This window comes from Phyllobates terribilis, unplaced genomic scaffold (genome assembly GCF_046119375.1).
Source record: "Phyllobates terribilis strain yellow unplaced genomic scaffold, ASM4611937v1 Scaffold_7__3_contigs__length_470593459, whole genome shotgun sequence".
Taxonomy (NCBI): domain Eukaryota; kingdom Metazoa; phylum Chordata; class Amphibia; order Anura; family Dendrobatidae; genus Phyllobates; species Phyllobates terribilis.
Window position 1 is genome coordinate 187,029,726 of NW_027362767.1, and position 16,071 is coordinate 187,045,796.

Consider the following 16,071-nt stretch of genomic DNA (forward strand, 5'->3'; position numbering starts at 1 on the left):
TTTAGGAGGGCGAAGTTTGATCAGCGGATAGAAAGCCTTCAACTTATTGACTGGGACAAAGTTCTTAATCAAAGGAATACGAATAGTAAATGGGAAACCTTCAAAAGAATTCTGAATACTCAGTGCGAGAGGTATATACCGTATGGGAATAAAAGGGCCAGAAATAAGAGGAAACCAATATGGTTGAAGAAGAACGTAAAAGGGGCGTTAAATAGCAAAAAAGAGGCATTCAAGAGATTAAAACAGGAAAACAGTAAGGAGGCACTAATGTGTTACAAGGAAAAAACGAGAACCTGTAAAAAACAAATAAAAATAGCGAAGGAGGAAACAGAGAGACGTATTGCTAGGGAAAGTAGATCAAATCCCAAACTGTTCTTTACGTATATAAATAGTAAAAGGATTAAATCGGATAATATTGGACCGATAAAAAGTGAGGAAGGCAAAATCATAGAGAAAGATGAGGATAAAGCTAATCTATTAAATAATTTTTTTTCGACAACTTTCACAAAGGAAATAGAACTAACAGGAGAAATGAGAAGTGACAAACTTAATCCTCCACTAAGTATGACAAATCTAACCCAAGCTGGGGTACAGAAACGCCTCAGTAACATTAAAATAAACCAATCACCAGGACCTGATGGCATACACCCACGGGTACTAAGGGAACTAAGTCATGTGATAGACAGACAGTTATATCTTATATTTAAGGACTCTGTTGAGACTGGGTCTGTACCACTTGATTGGCGACAGGCGAATGTAGTGCCAATATTCAAAAAGGGAGCGAAAAGTGACGCCGGAAACTATCGGCCGGTGAGTCTGACGTCCGTTGTGGGCAACATTTTTGAAGGCTTTATTAATGAGGCAATCATGGAGCATCTTGATGCTAATAATCTATTAACCCCGAACCAACATGGATTCATGAGGAATCGCTCCTGCCAAACTAACCTGATTGACTTCTACGAGGAGGTGAGCTCTCGATTAGATCAGGGGGAACCAGTGGATGTCGTGTATCTCGACTTCTCAAAAGCGTTCGATAGCGTGCCACATAATGGGTTGGTATACAAAATGAGAATGATGGGGCTGGGGGAAAATGTCTGCAAGTGGGTAGCTAACTGGCTAAAGGATAGAAGGCAGAGGGTAGTTATAAATGGAATATACTCAGATTGGGTAAGCGTCACTAGTGGGGTACCACAGGGGTCTGTACTAGGCCCAATGTTATTTAATATCTTTATTAACGACATAGTCAACGAGATAAATAGTAAAATATCAATATTTGCAGATGACACAAAGCTATGTAAAACAATTAATACAAAAGAGGACAGTGCAGACCTACAGAGGGATTTGGATAAGCTGGGTAGGTGGAGCATTAAATGGCAAATGAGGTTTAATGAGGAGAAATGTAAGGTCATACATATGGGAAGGAAAAATGGAAGTCACCAGTACTCACTGAATGGGAAATCATTGGGGAATTCAGAGATGGAGAAGGACTTGGGCATCTTGATTGATAGCAAACTAAATTGGAGTGCCCAAAGTCAGGCGGCTGCTGTAAGGGCAAACAGGGTAATGGGATGTATCAGAAGACGTATAGCTGCAAAGGATGAGAACATTGTTCTTCCACTGTACAAAGCACTGGTCAGACCACACTTGGAATACTGTGCTCAGTTATGGGCCCCAATATATAGAAAGGATATAAATGAGCTTGAAAAGGTACAAAGGAGGGCAACAAAATTAATAAGGGGAATGGAGGGACTGCAATACCCAGAGAGGTTGGCAAAACTAGGACTATTCAGCCTGGAAAAGAGAAGGTTGAGGGGGGACATAATAAATGTGTACAAATATGTTAGGGGACAGTATAGAGATCTTGCCCGGGATTTGTTCAAAATGAGGGATATTACGGTAACAAGAGGGCACTCACTAAGACTGGAAGAGAAAAGGTTTCAGCACCAGCATAGGAAGGGGTTCTTTACGGTAAGAGCAGTGAGAATATGGAATTCACTGAGTGAGGAGACGGTAATGTCGGATTCACTACACCAGTTCAAGTGGGGACTGGATGCATTTCTAGATACCAGGCAGATTTCAGCGTATACTTAAAAATAAAATAAAATAGTAGGTTGATACAGGGATTTATTCTGACTGCTGGTTTCAGAGTCGGGAGGGAATTTTTCCTCAGGTGAAGATTGGCCAAATCATTTGGGGTTTTTGCCTCCTCTGGATCAACTTTAGCAATTACAGAACTAACAGGTCGAACTTGATGGACGCAAGTCTTTATTCGGCTTTACAAACTATGTTACTATGTTCTGCAGCTCGCACCTGTTCACACTTAGGATGTGTTGGTTGGTTTTCTTATTATATCTATCCATATATCTATTATCTATCAATATATCTATATATCCATATATCTAACTATTATCTATCTATAAATCGATTTATCCATATATCTATCAATCTATTATCTATCTATATATCCATATATCTATCTATTATCTATCTTAGATAGATAATTAGATAGGTCAACAGATAATATATATATATACACATACATACAGACAGACCAAAAGTTTGGACACACCTTCTCATTTAAAGATTTTTCTGTATTTTCATGACTATGAAAATTGTACATTCACACTGAAGGCATCAAAACTATGAATTAACACATGTGGAATTATATACTTAACAAAAAAGTGTGAAACAACTGAAAATATGTCTTATATTCTAGGTTCTTCAAAGTAGCCACCTTTTGCTTTGATGACTGCTTTGCACACTCTTGGCATTCTCTTGATGAGCTTCAAGAGGTAGTCACCGGAAATGGTCTTCCAACAATCTTGAAGGAGTTCCCAGAGATGCTTTAGCACTTGTTGGCCCTTTTGCCTTCACTCTGCGGTCCAGCTCACCCCAAACCATCTCAATTGGGTTCAGGTCTGGTGACTGTGGAGGCCAGGTCATCTGGCGTAGCCCCCCATCACTCTCCTTCTTGGTCAAATAGCCCTTACACAGCCTGGAGGTGTGTTTGGGGTCATTGTCCTGTTGAAAAATAAATGATGGTCCAACTAAACGTAAACCGGATGGAATAGCATGCCGCTGCAAGATGCTGTGGTAGCCATGCTGGTTCAGTATGCCTTCAATTTTGAATAAATCCCCAACAGTGTCACCATCAAAGCCCCCCCACACCATCACACCTCCTCCATCATGCTTCACGGTGGGAACCAGGCATGTAGAGTCCATCCGTTCACCTTTTCTGCGTCGCACAAAGACACGGTGGTTGGAACCAAAGATCTCAAATTTGGACTCATCAGACGAAAGCACAGATTTCCACTGGTCTAATGTCCATTCCTTGTGTTCTTTAGCCCAAACAAGTCTCTTATTGTTGCCTGTCCTTAGCAGTGGTTTCCTAGCAGCTATTTTACCATGAAGGCCACAAAGTCTCCTCTTAACAGTTGTTGTAGAGATGTGTCTGCTGCTAGAACTCTGTGTGGCATTGACCTGGTCTCTAATCTGAGCTGCTGTTAACCTGCAATTTCTGAGGCTGGTGACTCAGATAAACTTATCCTCAGAAGCAGAGGTGACTCTTGGTCTTCCTTTCCTGGGGCGGTCCTCATGTAAGCCAGTTTCTTTGTAGCGCTTGATGGTTTCTGCAACTGCACTTGGGGACACATTCAAAGTTTTCCCAATTTTTCAGACTGACTGACCTTCATTTCTTAAAGTAATGATGGCCACTCGTTTTTCTTTACTTAGAATTTGTATAATGGCAAGAAAAAAGCAGCTAACAGTCTATTCAGTAGGACTATCAGCTGTGTATCCACCAGACTTCTGCACAACACAACTGATGGTCCCAACCCCATTTATAAGGCAAGAAATCCCACTTATTAAACCTGACAGGGCACACCTGTGAAGTGAAGACCATTTCCGGTGACTACCTCTTGAAGCTCATCAAGAGAATGCTAAGAGTGTGCAAAGCAGTCATCAAAGCAAAAGGTGGCTACTTTGAAGAACCTAGAATATAAGACATATTTTCAGTTTTTTCACACTTTTTTGTTAAGTATATAATTCCACATGTGGTAATTCATAGTTTTGATGCCTTCAGTGTGAATGTAAAATTTTGATAGTCATGAAAATACAGAAACATCTTTAAATGAGGTGTGTCCAAACTTTTGGTCTGTACTGTACATACACACAATACTCACCTCTCCTCCTCTTTCGCCCACTGCTCCCTGTGCCTGCACATCTCAGCACAGAGGGCGCCATGTAGTGACATCATCGGTCCTGCTGTCAGTGATGTCAGACGCAGAGGGATTGATGGGAGTGTCACGCTCCCTCACTCATCATTGCTTTCAATTGTATTGGCATCCAGTTGATACAGTTGAGCAATGACGAGCAGGGGGTCCGATGCTGGGCCATACCCCGCACATGGGTCCCTAAATGGCCACGTGGCAATGCAGGAAGATCATGTCTCCCTGCTCTGCTGCAGAGTTAAACTGTATTGGCGCACGCCGACAGTTTACAGTAGCGTAGGTCCAGGTGGGCCCCTCAGAACACAGGGCCTGGGGCAATCGCCCTTTCTGACCCCCCCCGGTAGCTATGCTACTGAGTGTCATACATTACACCATATCTAGTCCTCCATATCTAATCCTATCCTGTGTGATATACTCTGCTGAGCTTAATATCTAATCCCATCATGTGATAAACTACACTTAGCCCTGTATCTAATCCTAGCATGTTACTCTAAGTGTATCTAATCGCACACGTGATACACTCCACATATCTAACCCCAGCTTATGATACAGCGAGCAGCACTAACAGAATCGGTGCTGCCGGCCGTCCTCTGTGACACTGTACTTGTCAGTATCACTGCCAGTCACCAACAAAATGGCTCCACCCTGCGATCCCACACTTCATCCGCTCTTACCCTGTTACAAACACCCAGAAGGGGAGGAGGGGAGTGACATCACACACAGGAGAGCAGGTCCCGCCCACCTTTACTGCAGCCGTAAGGCGAGCTAATTGTACACTAGGTTTTCATGGCAAATTTCAGCAGCTGCTCTCCCTAGTGTTTAAAAGTGGAAATACCAAACCTTTTTAAATTATTTTTCATATTTTACTTCATTAAAAACAAATGATATTTAAAAAAAAATTAAAACATTAATACTTTACATTTTTTCAATTGTTGAAAACTATTTTATTTTATGGCACCTTCCCTTTATCTCCTACTATCCCAGCCAGCACTCTCCAGTCCAATGATTTCTATCCAGCAGTTAGCAGTCACCTCCCTCTCTACTTTTGACAAGCTGCTGCCGCAAATCTTTGGTAATCATCAGCCCCCGGCATGGACTGCCTGCACAACACTCGTCCTAACCTCAGCCCTGTGACCGGAGTGGCTGCTTGAGTAAATGCTCAGTTATCTCTGTGTGTAAATCTAGTGACAACAGTGCAGACTCCAGAACAAACCACTGAATGCAACTGAATGTGTTGTGCGGAGCTTTATATTCCTACTAAGGCCACATTCACAAGTTCAGTATTTTGGGGGAACGAGACTCACGAACGAGGAGAAAAGCGCAATGTGAAAGCACCCTTAGCCAAAAGCAGGAGTGGATGAAAAATGCAGATGTGGTCCACGTTTCGACTACACTTTTCCTCTGATTGTTCCACTCCTGAATTTTGCTTGCATATACTGATGAAAAATACTAATTCTACAGCTCCGTTTCCCACCAGAACTGTCTCTCGAGGAGGAGAGCCCGACTGTCTCTCGAGGAGGAGAGCCCGACTGTCTCTCGAGGAGGAGAGCCCGACTGTCTCTCGAGGAGGAGAGCCCGACTGTCTCTCGAGGAGGAGAGCCCGACTGTCTCTCGAGGAGGAGAGCCCGACTGTCTCTCGGGGAGGAGAGCCCGACTGTCTCTCGAGGAGGAGAGCCCGACTGTCTCTCGAGGAGGAGAGCCCGACTGTCTCTCGAGGAGGAGAGCCCGACTGTCTCTCGAGGAGGAGAGCCCGCCCTGCCACAAACAAGTAAGGAGATGGAAAGCTGCGAGCTGCTCAAGAGACAACTTCAGAATAACCCTTTAATTCGGTTAAATTACAATAAGAGGTACAAGCTACTCAACTAACAGCAAAATCCATCAAATAGAAGTACACGCAGGTGCAAGTGCAGCAGCCAGAGAGGTCAACCTTGTCCTCCAGAAGCTCAAAGTCAACATAACCGAGAACTTTTATAAAACTCCATTAAAATAAACAAAGTGCAACGTAATGGTAAAGGCAGGCTGATGTCTTGATTCTTTTATGTAACTAAATAATTGTATTCTCCACAAAGTAACCATTTTGGAACATTTTTTTTCTTAAAGTCATCTGATGTTCTATTTTTATTGTATTCCTCTAAATTTATTAAGAACTGAGAGTTACCAATCATATTGGGAATAGCATGTATTTACTAAACCAGAAGAGTAAGGAGAGTTGATAGGTCCTTTAAGATATTCATCTGTCCCCCCTGGGAGATATCTGACCTCTAATATGGGGATACAGGTGATAGAAATGTAAATCTATACATACCTGTATGCCCCATATTACAGGTCTGGTTGCTTTGAAATCTCTTCATTAAAATCAGTTTTCTCATACTTGCCAGCGGGGATGGGAAGAAATCTTCGCCTACTTAGTGAATTTCAATGTCCCCTGTCCCCCTCCCCCTCACGTCCCTGTGACGTGCAGTCTCATTTTTCTGATCCCGCACATACGCAAATCACCTATACCGCAAGGCGCACTTTTTTTTTCTCACGGCTATAGTTTTCCCAGTAGTGATCTTGTGCGCAGGCGCCGGGGACACAGTGACTCCCCGGCGCCTGCACACAAGATCACCTGTATCCCCATATTAGAGGTCTGATATCTCCCAGGGGGGGACAGATTCCCTGTAAGAGTAATTCTGTTATGGGGAAGCAACTTCAGGCATAAATAAAATATTTCCCTTAAACTAGAATTCCATGAATCATTGCAGCATGATGGTAGTGCATGTTTAGACTAGTGGTTGGCATCTGCTATAAAAAAGGTCGTGCTTAATTGTTTAAATTAAATTAAAATAAAACCCTGTAGAAATGTAGGAGGGACATTTTTACAAGAGAAATATTTCACAAAATTAAGTCTATATTTTATTAACTGCATGATAACAAAATCAGTACAATGCATAAATCCATAAACCATCTACACCATCTTCTATCTTAAATAAACTGTAAACCTTTTATAGGACTTGTGGCCGTGAGCTGCAATGCTTCCAGAAGTAATCATCATGAAATGATACAGGTTCATCCGCTCTGGGGTCACTGCATGGTGCAACCCCCGTGCGGGAGGGAATCCTGTAGTGTTATTGCCACTGATTTGGAAAGGTACGTCATCGTGCCAAAACGTCCGCTGGGTGCACTGTCATACAGCAAGGCGCAAATTCCAGTTTCAGGATCAATTTTCAACATGGCATCATCCGCACCAAGCGCTTTCTGCAAACAAGAAAAAAAGGAAACCAAGTTGTAAAGTCCAAAAAGAGAACACATTTTGTTTGTGCATGACTTTAGATGACAATTTACAAAATCATTTTTTTAGGGACCACATCACATTTGAAGTCACTTTGAGGGGTCTCTATGACAGAAAATACCCAAAAAGTGACACCATTCTAAAAACTGCACCCCTCAAGGTGCTCAAAACCACATTCAAGAAGTTTATTAACCCTTCAGCTGCTTCACAGGAATTAATGGAATGTGGAGGGAAAAAAAATGAACATTTTACTTTTTAGTCGCAAAAATGATATTTTAGCCTCAAATTGTTAATTTTCACAAGGGTAACAGGAGAATATGGACCCCAAAAGCTGTTGTGCAATTTCTCCTGAACACGCTGATACCCCATATGTGAGGGAAAACCACTGTTTGGGCGCACGGCAGGGCTCAGAAGGGAAGAAGCACCATTTTACTTTTTTAGCTCAAAATTGGCTGGAATTGAGAGCGGACGCCATGTTGCATTTGAAGAGCCCTTGAGGTGCCTAAACAGTGGAAATCCCCCACAAGTGACACCATTTTAGAAACTAGACCCAATGAATTTATCTATATGTATGTTAAGCACCTTGAACCCCAGGTGCGTCACAGAAAATTCTAACGTTGAATTGTGAAAAAAAAAAATTTTTTTTCCACAAAAATGATCTTTTAGCCAAAATTTCTTTATTTTGACAAGGGTAACAGGAGAAAATTGACCCAAATGTTGTTGAGCAATTTCTCCTGAGTACGTGGATACCCCATATGTGTAGGAAAAACACTGTTTGGGGGCCCCGCAGGGTTCAGAAGGGAAGAAGTGACGTTTTGGAATGCAGACTTTGATGGAATGGTCTGTGGGCGTTACGTTATGTTTCGAGAGACCCTGAAGTGCCGAAACAGTGGAAATTTCCCACAAGTGACCCCATTTTGGAAACTAGACTCAAGAAATTTATCTAGCGACATAGTTTTATAATCATGATTATAATGCTTTTGGTTTTACTGGTGTATGAATGTATAACGTGGTGGCATGTGTAAATTGTGCGGAGTACATCAGAATATAAAAGTATGTTGGTCAACAGGGTAAAAACAAATGTTATTAATTTGTGGATGTGTGGTACGCTTTGAAGCAATACTTAATGCGAAGGCCAGGTTTCTCAGGGCAGGTTTCACAATGGTAAATTGTGTCTCTTCCGATTCCCCTCTTGGAGTATACTCTGCACTGTTTTTGTGATCTTCCCTTCCTCGCAGTTTGGGGAACCTCTCCTGGAAAATGTTGACCTGGCATAATACGGGCACGATCAGTTTCAGAAGCACTGGGACCCTCACCTTCCTAAGTGCCAAACATTATTGCCTTGATGACTACCTCCTGAAACTGAAGGAAGGTCCCCGTATTGCCTACAGATTGAAACAACACAAAAGCATTGAACATTGCCATCTGTAAAATGTGCGTGGCCAATTTTTTGTACCATACTGGTTTGAGGACTCGATCTGAGAGATCTACACCCCCCCCCCCCATGTACTTATTGTAATCCAAGATACAATCTAGCTTTGGGACTTGTGTTGTGGTACCTCAGACAGAGACAAAGGAGCTGTTGTCACGGTGTATGGTGGTCAAGAGGTGGCATTCAGGGTGTCATTCACTTCGTAGACCCTAAATATGTGGGTGTACCTTGAGGTACTCTCACACAGCTTGTACATTTTAATTCTGTACCTTGCCCTTTCTTACTGAACAGGTATTGTCGAAATTTTAGCCTTCCTTTGAAATGAACCAGAGATTCATCTATAGCGATGTCCCTTGGTGCTGAAGTGGTCAACTACTGGCCGAATTTTATATAGATGATCAAAGATGGGATCGTCTCGGGGAGGACACTGCGCATTATCACAAGAATGTAAATATCTTTGGATCGCTTCAAATCATGTCCTTGTCATGGCCATACAGAATACCAATGTGCTGTAGAGAACATCAGTACTTCAATATTGCCGAAAATCTCTTTTTTTGATTATGCCCACATGCAGCACAATGCCCCAAAATGTCTGCTGCATTTACAAGTAGTCCATCTGGCGAATGACTATGTTGGATTTTGGGTGAAAAATGATTGGGCATACAAGTTTGTCTGGGCCACCGCTGAAAAATAATTTAAAGTCGTCAATTTCAGTGAGGCCTGTAACATCAAATTGGATTCCTGAGTTGTCAATGAAATCCGGAATTACAGGCTGATAATTTTCGGGGGGCGCAGTCTATATGAGATCAATTGCTGTAGGGGTTGGCTGGGTCCTAGGACGCCTTGCTGGGGGTCCCTCCTCACTAGATGAGGAGGAGAAATAGAGGAACGTGGGATCTTCCTCACTGCCTGAATCCGTGTCGGAAGCAAGGAAAGAGTACGCCTCCTCTGGTGAATAGCATCTTCTTGACGAATGGGCTATTTTTATTTTATTTTTCAAAACACCGGGGATGTGTATGTGGTGATTTTACATGTGTATTGTGTGGAGCTTTTGTAAGGGGTGCTATTATAAAAAGTACAGATAAAAAAGTAGAGGAAAAAAAAAAGTAAAAATGTAGAAGAAATAATTAGAAGAAAATAGATGTAAAAAAAATAAATTACAGTGACATTCATTACACTAATGCTATACCTATAAATTTACCCGGTGCTAAGAAAAAGGGACGTCACCAACACCACACCGTACGCTCCCCTAATGCACTTGCTTAACCCCTTAAGCCCCGCGGGTGGTTTGCACGTTAATGACCGGGCCAATTTTTACAATTCTGACCACTGTCACTTTATGAGGTAATTACTCTCGAACGCTTCAACGGATCCCCCTGATTCTGAGATTGTTTTTTCGTGACATATTGTACTTCATGATTGTGGAAAAATTTCTTCGATATCACTTGCGTTTATTTGTGAAAAAAACAGAAATTTGGTGAAAATTTTGAAAATTTTGCAATTTTCAAAATTTGAATTTTTAAGCCCTGAAATCAGAGCGATATGTCACACAAAAGAGTTAATAAATAACATTTCCCACATGTCTACTTTACATCAGCACAATTTTGGAACCAAAATTTTTTTTTGTTAGGGAGCTATAAGGGTTAAAAGTTGACCAGCGATTTCTCATTTTTCCAACAAAATTTACAAAACCATTTTTTTAGGGACCACATCACATTTGAAGTCACTTTGAGAGGTCTTTATGACAGAAAATACCCAAAAGTGACACCATTCTAAAAACTGCACCCCTCAAGGTGCTCAAAACCACATTCAAGAACTTTATTAACCCTTCAGGTGCTTCACAGGAATTTTTTGAATGTGGAAGAAAAAAATGAACATTTAACTTTTTTCACAAAAATGTTAATTTAGACCCAATTTTTTTTATTTTCACAGGGGTAACAAGAAAAAATGGACCCCAAAATTTGTTGTGCAATTTCCCCTGGGCACGCAGATACCCAATATTTGGGGAAAAAATACTGTTTGGGCGCACGGCAGGGCTCGGAAGGGAAGGAGCGCTATTTGACTTTTTGATTGTAAAATTTGCTTGAATAATTAGTGGACGCCATGTTGTGTTTGGAGAGCCCATGTGTGCCCAAACTTTGGAGCTCCCCCACAAGTGACCCCATTTTGGAAACTAGACCCCCCAAGGCACCTTTCTAGATGCATAGTGAGCACTTGGAACCCCCAGGTGCTTCACAAATTGATTCGTAACAATGAAAAAGTGAAAAAAAAAACACTTTTTCATTTTTATGAATCAATTTGTGAAGCACCTGAGTGTTCCAAGTGCTCACAATGCATCTAGATAGGTGCCTTGGGGGGTCTAGTTTCCAAAATGGGGTCACTTGTGGGGGAGCTCCAATGTTTGGGCACACAGCGGCTCTCCAAACGCAACATGGTGTCGCTAACAATTTGAGCCGATTTTCCGTTAAATTTGTTAGAGGACACCATGTTGCATTTAGAGAGTCCCTGTGTGCCCAAACATTGGAGCTCCCCCACAAGTGACCCCATTTTGGAAACTAGACCCCCCAAGGCACCTATCTAGATGCATAGTGAGCACTTGGAACCCCCAGGTGCTTCACAAATTGATTCGTAACAATGAAAAAGTGAAAAAAAAAACACTTTTTCATTTGTATGAATCAATTTGTGAAGCACCTGAGGGTTCCAAGTGCTCACTATGCATCTAGATAGGTGCCTTGGGTGGTCTAGTTTCCAAAATGGGGTCACTTGTGGCGGAGCTCCAATATTTGGGCACACAGCGGCTCTCTAAATGCAACATGGTGTCCGCTAACAAATTTAACGCAAAATTGGCTCAAATTGTTAGCGACACCATGTTGCGTTTGGAGAGCTGCTGTGTGCCCAAACATTGGAGCTCCCCCACAAGTGACCCCATTTTGGAAACTAGACCCCCCAAGGCACCTATCTAGATGCATAGTGAGCACTTGGAACCCCCAGGTGCTTCACAAATTGATTCGTAACAATGAAAAAGTGAAAAAAAAAACACTTTTTCATTTTTATGAATCAATTTGTGAAGCACCTGGGGGTTCCAACTGCTCACTATGCATCTAGATAGGTGCCTTGGGGGGTCTAGTTTCCAAAATGGGGTCACTTGTGGGAGAGCTCCAATGTTTGGGCACACAGGGACTCTCTAAATGCAACATGGTATCCGCTAACAAATTGAATGGAAAATCGGCTCAAATTGTTAGCGGACACCACATTGCGTTTGGAGAGCTTCTCTGTGCCCAAACTTTGGAGCTCCCCCACAAGTGACCCCATTTTGGAAACTAGACCCCCCAAGGCACCTTTCTAGATGCATAGTGAGCACTTGGAACCCCCAGGTGCTTCACAAATTGATTCGTAATAATGAAAAAGTGAAAAAAAAAACACTTTTTCATTTTTACGAATCAATTTGTGAAGCACCTAGGGGTTCCAAGTGCTCACTATGCATCTAGATAGGTGCCTTGGGGGGTCTAGTTTCCAAAATGGGGTCACTTGTGGGGGAGCTCCAATGTTTGGGCACACAGGGACTCTCTAAATGCAACATGGTATCCGCTAACAAATTGAATGGAAAATCGGCTCAAATTGTTAGCGGACGCCACATTGCATTTGGAGAGCCCCTCTGTGCCCAAACTTTGGAGCTCCCCCACAAGTGACCCCATTTTGGAAACTAGACCCCCCAAGGCACCTTTCTAGATGCATAGTGAGCACTTGGAACCCCCAGGTGCTTCACAAATTGATTCGTAATAATGAAAAAGTGAAAAAAAAAACACTTTTTCATTTTTACGAATTAATTTGTGAAGCACCTAGGGGTTCCAAGTGCTCACTATGCATCTAGATAGGTGCCTTGGGGGGTCTAGTTTCCAAAATGGGGTCACTTGTGGGGGAGCTCCAATGTTTGGCCACACAGGGACTCTCTAAATGCAACATGGTATCCGCTAACAAATTGAATGGAAAATCGGCTCAAATTGTTAGCGGACGCCACATTGCGTTTGGAGAGCCCCTCTGTGCCCAAACTTTGGAGCTCCCCCACAAGTGACCCCATTTTGGAAACTAGACCCCCCAAGGCACCTTTCTAGATGCATAGTGAGCACTTGGAACCCCCAGGTGCTTCACAAATTGATTCGTAATAATGAAAAAGTGAAAAAAAAAACACTTTTTCATTTTTACGAATTAATTTGTGAAGCACCTAGGGGTTCCAAGTGCTCACTATGCATCTAGATAGGTGCCTTGGGGGGTCTAGTTTCCAAAATGGGGTCACTTGTGGAGGAGCTCCAATGTTTGGGCACACAGGGACTCTCCAAATGCAACATGATATCCGCTAACAATTTGAGCCGACAATTTGTTAGCGGATATCATGTTGCATTTGGAGAGTCCCTGTGTGCCCAAACATTGGAGCTCCCCCACAAGTGACCCCATTTTGGAAACTAGACCCCCCAAGGCACCTATCTAGATTCATAGTGAGCACTTGGAACCCCAGGTGCTTCACAAATTGATTCATAAAAATGAAAAAGTGTTTTTTTTTTCACTTTTTCATTTTTACGAATCAATTTGTGAAGCACCTGGGGGTTCCAAGTGCTCACTATGCATCTAGAAAGGTGCCTTGGGGGGTCTAGTTTCCAAAATGGGGTCACTTGTGGGGGAGCTCCAAAGTTTGGGCACAGAGGGGCTCTCCAAACGCAATGTGGTGTCCGCTAACAATTTGAGCCGATTTTCCATTTAATTTGTTAGCGGATACCATGTTGCATTTAGAGAGTCCCTGTGTGCCCAAACATTGGAGCTCCCCCACAAGTGACCCCATTTTGGAAACTAGACCCCCCAAGGCACCTATCTAGATTCATAGTGAGCACTTGGAACCCCAGGTGCTTCACAAATTGATTCATAAAAATGAAAAAGTGTTTTTTTTTTCACTTTTTCATTTTTACGAATCAATTTGTGAAGCACCTGGGGGTTCCAAGTGCTCACTATGCATCTAGAAAGGTGCCTTCGGGGGTCTAGTTTCCAAAATGGGGTCACTTGTGGGGGAGCTCCAAAGTTTGGGCACAGAGGGGCTCTCCAAACGCAATGTGGTGTCCGCTAACAATTTGAGCCGATTTTCCATTCAATTTGTTAGCGGACACCATGTCGCGTTTGGAGAGCCCGTGATGTGCCTAAACAGTGGAGCTCCCCCACAAGTGTCCCCATTTTGGAAACTATACCCTTCAAAGATTTTATTAAGGTGTATAGTGAACATTTTGAACCCAGAGGTACGGCACATTATTTGTTTACATTAGGTCATCATATTGAATAAGTTTTCATTATTCTTGAGCGCAAGTGCTCGCTACTTGAGTTTGCATCGGGTACTCAGGTATGCACCATGTACAGCGTGTGCTCGAGTGACATGCTCGAGTCCCTGCTCCGCATGTTTCACGGTTATTAGACACCCAAAAAAAACCATGCGGGGATCGCTCGTGCATGGCAGGCAATCCCCGTAAAGTTTTTTGGCCGCGAAGCATATGGGGCAGAGACTCGAGCATGTCACTCAAATACCCACGATACTAAATGCATACCAGAGCACCCGATGCAAACTCAAGTAGCGAGCACTTGCTCTCAACACTAGTCGCCATATCGTCATCTTTTTTTCTTACTTTTGAAAAAAATCCCAACCCCAGCCCTAACCCTAGCACAACCCTAGCCCCAGCACAACCCTAGCCCCAGCACAACCCTAGCCCCAGCACAACCCTAGCCCCAGCACAACCCTAGCCCCAAACCCAGCCCTAACCCTAGCCCAATCCTAACTCAAGAGTTTATTTTTGACGCCGTTCCTTGTGCGGTATAAGTGATTAGACGACTTTATTCTTCGGGTCGGTGTGATTACAGCAATGCCAGAATCATATGGGGTTTTTATGACTGACAGCTGTCACACACTAAAAGACGCATTTTTTGTAAAATCTAGTTTTTGCATCGCCATATTTTGAGAGCTATAATTTTTCCAAATTTTGGCAGACAGTCATGTGACGGCTCGTTTTTTGCGGGATGACTTGACGTTGTTATTGGTGCCATTTTCAGGCACGTGACATTTTTTGATCGCTTTCTATTCCGATTTTTGGGAGGCAGAATAAACAAAAACCAACAATTCAGGAATTGTTTTTTTTTTTTTTTTTTTATTCTGTTCCGCGTGTGGTAAAATTGATGAGGCAGCTTTACTCTTCGGGTCAGTACGTTTACAGCGGTACCACATTTGTATAATTTTTCTATGTTTTGGCGCTTATACACAATAAAAGCTATTTTATAGAAAAAAATATTTTTTAGTATCGCTTTATTCTGAGAGCTATAACTTTTTTATTTTTCGGCTGATGGAGCTATATGGCGGCTTGTTTTTTGCGGGACGAGATGACGTTTTCAGCGGTATCATTTTTATTTATATGCGTCTTTTTGATCGCGTGTTATTCCACTTTTTGTTTGGCAGTATGGTGATAAAGCATTGTTTTTTGCTTGTTTTTTTTTTTTTTTTTTTATCGTGTTCACTGAAGGGGTTAACTAGTGGGACAGTTTTATAGGTCAGGTTGTTCCGGACGCGGCGATACCAAATATGTGTACTTTTATTGTTTTTTTTTTATTTTTTTTATAATAATATTTATTGATGGGTACATTATATTTTTATTTTTGGTGTATTATTTTTTTTATTTTTTTATAATATTTTTGCACATTTTTTTTTTTTTTTTTTTTCCACTTTCACACAGTTTATACACTTTATTACTTTGTCCCACTCTGGGACTTTCACTTTTTTTTTTCTGATCGCCTGCATGGCACAGGAATGGAGCACCATCCCTATGCCATGAAGGCTGTCAGAAGTGCACAGTGTGAAGATTGCTTGGAGATGCACTGCGCATGTCCAAGCAATCTTCCTGCTCTCTGGTGACCCGGATGTTGTCATGACGACATCGGGTCGTCATGGCAACACCCGGGAAGCCTTTGCAGACTGCGCTGGAAGCCGGAAGAGGAGGTGAGTATCGGCGATCACCTCCCCTTGCCCCCGCAATGCCGCGATCGACTTCGATCGACTTCGATCGCGGCATCGCGGGGGTTAATGTGCTGGGAGCGGTGCGTGACCGCTCCCTGCACAT

At 42.5% G+C, this 16,071-nt stretch overlaps 1 protein-coding gene across 2 annotated transcripts in view; it reads right to left on the reverse strand.

Annotated features, from left to right (window-relative positions):
* Positions 1–6,925: 6,925 nt before the first annotated feature.
* The window catches only part of PHKA1 (phosphorylase kinase regulatory subunit alpha 1), a 262,039-nt gene continuing 252,893 nt past the window's right edge, over positions 6,926–16,071 (reverse strand). Inside the window, exon 31 of one of the 2 annotated variants that reach the window (XM_073639602.1) lies at positions 6,926–7,466. In XM_073639602.1, the coding sequence (XP_073495703.1) occupies positions 7,293–7,466 (174 nt within the window). In that variant the 3' untranslated portion in view covers positions 6,926–7,292. The remainder of the gene's footprint in view (positions 7,467–16,071) is intronic. The other variant, XM_073639601.1, reaches the window with a different exon arrangement.